At 37.2% G+C, this 9,653-nt stretch overlaps 1 protein-coding gene across 1 annotated transcript in view; it reads right to left on the bottom strand.

The window, feature by feature from the left end:
• Positions 1–8,635, bottom strand: part of Lin28b (lin-28 homolog B) — a 148,133-nt gene extending 139,498 nt beyond the window's left edge. Inside the window, exons 1-2 of the mRNA XM_008850322.1 lie at positions 8,527–8,635; positions 7,547–7,731 (exon numbers count right to left, since the gene is read on the bottom strand). Of these exons, the coding sequence (XP_008848544.1) occupies positions 7,547–7,731; positions 8,527–8,635 (294 nt within the window). The remainder of the gene's footprint in view (positions 1–7,546; positions 7,732–8,526) is intronic.
• Between the last annotated feature and the right edge of the window lie 1,018 nt (positions 8,636–9,653).

The raw sequence follows: 9,653 nt of genomic DNA, 5'->3' as shown, positions 1-9,653 counted from the left end.
TAAGCGTCAACACTATAATCTGGCATTCTTGTAGTCTTTGTTTTCACATATGATATGTCAATGTCTGATCTTAATCCTCTAAAATGGGAAAGATATTAGCAACCAGAATTTTAATTGTGTGAGCACTGAAATTACCAGGAAGTGACTAGCCAAAGGATAGAAACCACCAAGTGGCACAAAGGACCCCAAATGCTCACTTCCAATTCTTTTTCCCTTACTATACCACACTATGAACAATAACTGCTGAGTCCTTTCCATTCACCAAGCTCTGTTCAGTGTGTCACATTTGTAGTAACACTTAATCCTCACAATACCCATATACAGAGTACTCTATTAGTCCCCCTGCTTCCATGACACTGACAAAACAACTTCCTTTGCCCACAGATAGCTAATGAACTAGGATTTGAATGCTGGTCAATTTAACCAGAGTCTACACAATTCCATACACTATGTTCTAGTCTCACAAAGAAACAATTATTAATAGAGCATTGATACTATATGCTTACCTGAAAAAAACAGGTAAAAAGCCCACAGTACAATTTATATGCTGAAATTATTTCCAAGCCTCAGTCTATGCCTGATACTTCCGACAACTTATTTATTTCATTTTTTAGATAGGGTCTCATGTTGCCTAGGATAGGCTCAAACTTCTAGGCTCCTGTGATCGTCCTACCTCACCCTCTGAAGTAGCTGGGACTATGGGTATGTCACATGATATTAATAGTCTCTATCATAAAACTATGATAAAAAGCTTTATAGTTTACTGCAATAAAAGTTAAGCTATCAATATTATAAAACATATTTTAACAAATTTTAAAGACTATTCATCAAAAACAAGCTCAATTTGATTTCAACCCTGAGTTTAGGCTACAGAAAACAATTTATTTCATTTTGTCAAATACCAGTTTACATTTTAGTTTGTTTATTCAACACATACTAACTAGGAAATTTTATTACCACTATCCTTCAAAGGAACCTAAAGCATTAGGTATTATTACTTTGGTTTATAACTAATTATAGAAAGAAATGTAAGACCAAGTCTATCAGTTATCTAGAAATCTTATTTTGAAAGTTAATTCTGAACTATCACACATTTACATATTACAGAAGGGTAACGATCATCAGATGATCATCCAACTTGTTGTTCATTAAAAGATTAATTTGAGGCAGTTAAGGCTGTTCTTATAGAGGACCCAGGTTTCATTCCCAGCACCCAAATGGTCGTGCACAACCGTCCATAACACCAGTTCCAGGGGTTCTGGCACCCACCTTTTGGCATCTTTTTAAATTTTGAGTTGACTTCAAAATCAAAAAGAAAATATTCAGCATCTTTAGTGCTACATTAAAGATTCACAGATGGTACTTGAAATTATTTCAAATGTGATTTTATGACTATATACCTCTAAAGGATTTCTGTTTGCCCATTTTCTGAATTGGTCAACTAAGAAAAATCACCTTAAAATTTTAGTAAATTAGAAACTTTTTTTTAGACAGAGTTTCACTATGTAGCCCAGTCTGGCCTCAAACTTAAGATTCTCCTGTCTCAATTCTGGGATAACAGGACAAGCTATCACATGTAGTGAAATATTTTTTTTAAACTGGTGTTGATGCTGGAGGCTTAACTCTGTGGTGCAGAGTGTGCCTAGTGCGCCTGAGGCTCACAGTTTGATTCTTAGCACAAGAAGGGGGAAAAAATGCATTTTAAATAGCCTTTGAGAAAAATAAATCACATATATTCATCATGTGAAAAACATAATCATGAAAGTCAGGTGTGGTGGTGCACACCTTTAATATCAGCACTTGGGAGGCAGAGGCAGGCGGATCTCTATGAGTTCAAGGCCAGCCTCATCTACATACTGAGTTCCAGGCCAGCTGGGGCTACAGGGAGACCCTGTCTCAAAAAGACTGGGAAAAAAAATGAAAGTTAAATGTGGTTAACAACATAACATTAGGAAAAGCCCTTAAATATGAACATAATGGAGTCCTCATAAATTATTAATATTGATTTGTCTGTTTTGAGACAGGGTCTCACTATGTTGCCCTGGATGCATGCCCTGGAACTTGCTATATAGACCAAGCTGGCCTCAAACTCATAGAGAGCTGCCTGCCTCTGCCTCACAAATGTGAATGATTAAAGGTATGCGCCACCATCCCCAGCCTAAATATTTTTAATTATTTCAAATGCCTTTTTAAAAGGAATTTATGTGTGAGTGTGTGTGTGTGTGTGTGTGAGTGTGTGTGTGTGTGTGTGTGTGTGTGTGGTGGGGGGTGTCTGTGAGTGTATGCCACTGTATGGGGATGCCTATGTAGGCCAGAAGAGGTTATCCAGGCCCCTGCTGGAGTTAGAGGTGATTGTGAGTCACCCTGTTATGGGTCCAGGGAGCCGAACTTAGGTCCTCTATAAGAGCAGCAAATGGTCTTAATCACTAAACTATCTCTCCAGCCCCAAAATATTGGAACGATGTAGAAATGAACTGTTGATTAACTTGGGTACAATATTAAAATGTTTCATATATTTAAATATTAGTCATCTCTGGGCTGGAGAGATGGCTCAGCAGTTAAGAACACTGGCTGCTCTTCCAGAGGAGCCAGGTTCAAGTCCCAGCATCCACATAGTAGCTAAAAAACATTTATAACTCCAGTTCCAGGAGAATCCAAGGCCCTCTTCTGATCTCTGAGGAGAATGTACAATACAGGTGCACTTACATGCATGCAGACAATATACTCGTACACATAAAATAATGAAAAAATTATGTAAATACTAGTCATCTCTAAATATGTAACAATTTTAGTAACGCTTTTAAATTCATTATTATAGTTATTTTTATTTCTTGTCTGTTTGTTACAAGCTGTAGCCCAGGCTGACATTGAACTTGATCTTGAACTATTTTCTTTATTTTTTTAAATTATGTGTATATGTGTGTGTCGCATGTTGGGTTTGTGCATGAGTGCAGTGCTAGAGTTACAGGCTGCTGTGAGCCAAGCAGCTGGGACGTTGAGTGCTGGGAATCAAATTCGGGTCCTGTGGAGGAGCAGCATGTGCCCTTCATCGCTAGGCCATCGCTCCAGCCCGACTGATCTTGAACTCTTGATCCTTCTGCCTCAACCTCCACAGAAGTGCTGGGATTTCAGGTGTGTATGTCACAGAAGTGCTGGGATTTCAGGTGTGTATGTATCATTATCTGCAGCATAGTGGTTTCCATGAGAACATCTCCAAGAAGCTCACACGTGGCTCAGCTGGTGGCGCTGTTTGCAGAGGGTTAGGAGCTGCAGCCTTGGGGAGGCGGGCTTTGAGTTCTTAGCCTTGTTCTCTTTCCAGTTTCTCTGCTTTCTGTGACTGCTTGAAGATGTGAGCCCTCAGCTTTCTGCTCCAGCTGCTTTATGCCATGCTTCCCCTCGCATGATGACTCCTATCCCTCTGGAACCATAAGCCAAATAAACACTTCCTTCTACAAGTTGCCTTGGTCATGGTGTTTTATCACAGCAACAGAAGAGTAACTAATTCACTCAATCATAACTATTTTTATTTCTTCTGTTTCCATTACTCTTTGAGATATTTTCTAAACCAAGCAATAAAAAGAACATGAAACATATAAAACCATTACAATGTAGACAATTACATTATTATTCATGAAGATGAAAATATGAATGAAAAATAAGGAATAAGAATAAAATACCAATAATTGAAAAGTAAGTGATGATCTCAAAACCAATAAATAAATATTGTAGTCTACTGTGTAATAGTAGCTTAATTATAGTCATTCTGAAATTACTCTTTTCCTTTGGAAAAATTCTTACAGAAATTATGAAGCAAATGTTTATATTAAAATGCTTTATGTAATACTCCACTGCAAGGAATTCCAAATATACATACACACAATATATGAGAAACTATCATGCAAATAAGCTAAGACATCAGTAAGAACTGATTCTGTTATATTCAACTGATCCTATTTTCTTAGGTGAGATAAAGACTTTAGAAATCAATACCAAGGGGCTGGAGAACTCATTCAGCAGTTAAGAGCACTGGCTGCTCCTGCAGAGGACCCAGGTTCGATTCCCAGCACCCACATGGCAGCTAACAACCATCTGTAAACCAGTTACACAGGATCCGATGCCCTCTTCTCACCTCCACATTGCACAACACAGGTACACCGACGCATATGCAGACAAAACACTCATACACATAAAATAAAAATAATATTTTTTAAAAAAGAAATCAAAATCAAGACCTATATAAAGAAAAACTTACATAATTAGCAAATATTAACAGGTTATTGTGTAACACTGTCCTTTTCCAGAAAATGCCCAATATTTAATTATCATGGAATTCCTATACATTCTTCCATCATGTTTAACTCTTATTAAGAACTTGTATTTCAAAAAAATCTGCCAGTAACCTTTTCTAGGGAACTAAAACACCTACAATCTGATTATAGTTGCATTTTTTAAAATACTTGCTAATGTAAAGAAGTTGATAGGACTATTAGTTGTTAGCACTTACAAAATTGTATTCTAGTTGATGAATTCGGCTCAGTAAGACCCTGGACCAGGAATAGTTATACTTCATCTGGGACACACTTTTGCCCTTTGCTTTGGATTCTTAAGTCATTATAGGAGATGGGGATCTATGTATATATAGCTCAATAACAGAATGCTTGCCTAGCATGCATGAGCTTTAAAAAAAAATACTAAATACCACATAAAACTAGGTGTGGATGTGTGCATGTGATCTAAGCACTCCAGGAGGGAGAGACCCCTGCCTAATTTAATGTGCTCTACAATTTACATATATAATAAGGCCTATAGAGTCTAATTTGTGTTCCTTTTACATATATATCTATATATATATCTTTATTTCATAGCAACTGAATTTTTGGCTTTGTTTTTGAGATGGGGGTCTCACTATGTAGCCCCAGCTGGCCTGAAACTCAGAGATCCTCCTGTCTCTACCTCCTGAATGCTGGGATCAAAAGCATGTGCCACCATGCCCAGCTTGAATTGTTCTGCTGTTCAGTTCTTTGTAGTAAATATTTTTAAGAAAAAAAAAAAAAAAATCCTGAGTACCTTGGTATAAAGTTCAAAGATTTTAAAGACCCTAAAATCATTTATTTTGATTTCTCAAATGCGTAACATTAACAATCTGCTCAGAATATTTTAAAAAGAAATCCAATGGCAAATATACTTTTGAGCACATACCAAAAAAAAAAAAAAATCCCTGATGGGTAAAAAGGCCCAACAGGTAAAGCATTGTCCCTGAAGCCTGCTGACCTGATCACATGAGGGTGGAAAGAAGAAATAACTCCACAACATCACTCTCTGATCACACAGCCACACACCACCCAACGACACACAACAATCATAAATTTCTTTTTAAAAACCAACCTGATAATACTTTTCATAGACATTGGCCTAGCTGAATATTAAAATTTCTAACTATGAATTATGCAGATTCACATATAGCAAAACTATGTAAATATAATGGGAAGAAATACAGTAAAAATAATGGTTAAAATTAAAAAGGGTTTTAAATTTTTTATGAAATAGCTCTGAACTACAGCCTGATTCCATAAGGATGAGCACAGTATACTTACACACACCATTTACAACCACACAAGTTTTACTTATAGTTATCTGACTAAAATCAGTAGAAAGTCTACATCTGCAAAGTAATAATTCATATAAGTCCTATGTAATTTCTGCCAATCTCAATAAAAGACACCAAGGAGCATCATGATCCTTATCACATATGCAGAGATGTAATGGGAAAATGTTAAAAAAATCAATGTTATATTATAGAAACTGCGAGTGATATGTAAATGTTTACCAGCAATATAGTATTTTTAATTCGGTGGACATAAGAATGTTTATCAAAATATAACTATTAAGTAGCTTCAATATGGATGTTTCATAGGTCTAAATGCTAACAGTGGTTAATAAAATGGCTAGTATCTGAATATATTTTAATTTTTAAATTATTTTTAAAGTATATTTTTAAAACCCAAACACTGAAAACCGAATTATAACAAGGTGTGATCACACAAGGACGTGCTATTTTTTTCATTCATCTATAAAACGAATTTATGAGATCGTAAAGAACAATTTAGCAACATAAAAAAGGCTCAAAGGGGGAAGCAAGAGCTGGAGAGAAAACGGGTTTATAATGATTTTAGTCATTCAATCTACAGAATTAAAAAAAAAAAAACACAGGAATATACAGCATAAATTCAATGGGCTATATGTAGGCTCCTATTCACTACTTAAATCATTTCATTTCACACATTATGCTGATCCACATGTGAAGAGCCAATAAAGATAGCCAAGCCTTTAGAAAAGGAAAACATGTACCACTACACAGCAAAGTCAGAAAGCTACCATGCACCACAGCACAACAGACCAAAACAGAATGGTTTCCTATGTTCCTCCTGTTTAAATGTGTAATCTGAAGATGATATTCCTTAAGGGGATACAGTATAAATATTACTAAATACAGTATCAAATAAACATGTTATTTGAGCAGAAACTATTTCAGGCATGTATTTGTGTCAGTCAACCTGCAATATAAAATTCATTCAGTTCTTAGATGGTAAACCAAAATCAACTTCTATATTCATAAGCTTCTTTATTTCTATTAATTCATTACAGAGAACAGTTATTTCCTTTACTTCTTTTGATGAAGAAAATAGGTTTGCAAAGTGCAAATCTTTTTTATTTTGGAGAAATTGATTAACAGAAAGGAATGAGAGAATTATTAATTTACCATTTCCTGAGGAAAAAATTTGAAAATGTGAAGCAATGACATTGTTTGGCGCTTAAGCACTTTTTAAAATTATAACACATACAAGTAATAATAGAAATTCACCCCAAGTAGCCAACTATCACGTTTTAAACAGCCGCCTTGGACTCTTTTTTTTTTTTTTTTTTTTTTAGGTTCAGTCTCTTAAAGAGACAGTATCCCCAGATCAATGCTCTAGAGAAAGCACAGTTCTTAAACGCCTGGTTACCAAGAATCATCCCTGGCATTTCTTCAAATCCACTCTAGGCCAATAATATTCTGTTTAATTTTACTGTAATGTCAAATTATTTTGACATGAATCTGCAAACAGCTATAGAGCAGATGATGATAAAATAATACAAGCAGTACTGTGACTAGAGGTACCTAAAATATAGGAAACCAACAGTTTCTTACAACAGCAAATTGTCTGGCTTTCTTTAACCTTTTATGATCAACCACTGTTTCTTCCTACATTTCCCACTCATTCATTACCCACAGGCACTACGTTGAAACTAATATTAACCAAAAGATACCAGAATGCAATCTGATTGTCCAATGAAGAAAAGGAGATGCTAATAGTATCAACCCAAGTCCAAATAGTGAAATATCAAGGACCTCATTTTTTATTTATAAAAAGATATCCTAGAAGGAACTCGTATATATGCCCTAAAAACTGGATTATCACTTGATTTTAAGGAAAAATTTTTATTTTTCAATATATTGTATGTCTATTAACATAACCACAGACAAACATTAAAAAGTTTGGCTTACTTGGTGTACAAATACATCCACTGGAATATCCAAGGGACTTCCCTCTCGGCTTATCATGGAGATGAATCCAAATCCCATGCGCACATTGAACCACTTGCAGTGGCCAGTTCCGTGCAAAACCTGGGATTCGTCCTCTGCCTGCTCAGGCAGCCTTCCCAGCTCTTCACCACCTTGGCTTGCCCCGCCTGAGGTGGAACAGGACAAAAAGTCAGTTAGTCTGGATTTTCATGCTGTGAGTACAGAAAGAATTTTTTTACTTGCAGGAAAAGGAAGAGAAGCTGAAAAAAATATTTAAATGAAAAGGGTCAAAACCGAATCCAGGGAGGGGAGTCACACTGTTCCGTTGACCACGCCGGCTTCCACGTTTCTGTACGGACGTGCACTTCATTTATCTCGGTGGTTCAGAAACAAACTACGGTCACGGCGTGCAATACTTGTTCGCTTGCATATTGCTGACCTAGTAATAATCCCACTCACAAAGAGAAAATTTTCAAGGAAACTCTTCTCTGGCACGCAGGAGGAAGGAGGAGAAATCAATGCTGAGGATGGTTAGAAGCACTAGTTAATGCACATGCTGTGGCAGAAGCGAATCCCAGGGTATCTGCAATAAGCATTCCCCTCCCCCCATCTTTCAATTAAACAGGCTGGAATGGGGGAGGGGGCAGGTGTATAAAAGTTTTCTTGAGCTCTCTAACTGAAACTGCGCTTAATCACACAATTCAAACAATAGCCGCCTGAAAGCTTTTCAAGTTGTGAATCAGTGTGGGCGGTACAAAACATTTTTGGAGATCTGTAACAATAGGTTTGCCGAAAGCCCCACTGCACTATGAGGGGGTGGGGAGGTAATGCCTAGTATTAGGATAAAGGGGGACAGGCAAAGAAGGGTGAGATAGGAGGTGGCGGGGAGAAGCGGGAGAAAAGGAAGAAAATCACAGTAAAACAATAGAAAAGAAAATTAACCTTCGGCCATGTTGCCCCACCGGCCCTCAGCTCCAAACTCGTGAGAGGAAAACTTTCCCTTTGGACCGGAGTGTTCTTCTGCATCAATCTAACATCTTGATTTTGTGCGATCACAAATTTAGTTCGCATGGTCTAATGTGCTTTCCTTCTTTTGATTTTTTTTTTTTTCTCTTCTCTCTCCAGTTTCTGGCCCCCTGAGCACACGTGACTTTGTCAATTACATGCTTTCTTGCTACTAATTTCACCTCGGATCCTTAAGGGGCTGGCAAGAGGAAGAGATAACCAATCGCCATTTCATCTGTGCTGACATCAAAATAATTTATGAATGAACACGGAAAACTCAAACATGTTATCTTAAAGACAATTGGGGACGCTTCTTTATGATTAATCAGAATGCTTATTTTGTACTTCTATTTAAACACAATGAAAGGCCCTTGTAAATCGTTGATTTAGAAAAGCCGCAGTCATATATATGCACACGCGTGCCCGACACACAAGCTTGTCTAAATAATCTCATAGTGGGAGTCATTAAATAAAGCTGACGCTATGATTCCCCCCTGTAGGAATTCTGCCACTGCCTAACAGCAAACCTCCTTGGGAACATTAATTTAACATTTAATTCTTAAGAGGAAAATATGTAATTCCCAAGTCCAAATTAAACTAATTACATATCCATTAACTTCAGATATTGGTAAAACATAGACCTATCAAAAAGCAAACGCATAGCTAATTTAACCTGAATTTTTTCCCGAAATTTAAAATAAAATCCTACTGAAAAAACTATTACTTTCATGCTAAATTACATTTAGGTTTAGGTTTATCATTTCAGAATATTTCTGAGAGGAATGGTAAGAAATTGTACTTCACAGGTTTTTCCGCCATCTCTTTCCGGGGGAGGAGATGTGATTAATGACTTCCTAAATAACAGGCCAGTTTTCCAGCCAAACAGAGTGAACCTCAATCAGTGGTGATTGTTCCCCAAGAGCCGGAGACTAAGGGTAGGGGGAGGGGAGCACCGAGGAGGTGAAGAGGGATGCAGGAGAGACGGCGGGAGAGGGAGAAGAAAGCCTGTGCTGCTGGGGGGGGGGGGCACCGAGGCACGGGGGGGGAAAGGGAAATTTGTGTAATATTGACTGGCCACTGTCAG

This window comes from Nannospalax galili, unplaced genomic scaffold (assembly GCF_000622305.1).
Source record: "Nannospalax galili isolate Female #2095 unplaced genomic scaffold, S.galili_v1.0 scaffold324, whole genome shotgun sequence".
NCBI classification, from domain to species: Eukaryota; Metazoa; Chordata; class Mammalia; order Rodentia; family Spalacidae; genus Nannospalax; species Nannospalax galili.
The sequence above is the reverse complement of the archived record's forward strand: the minus strand, read 5'-3'. Positions and strand labels throughout refer to the sequence as shown.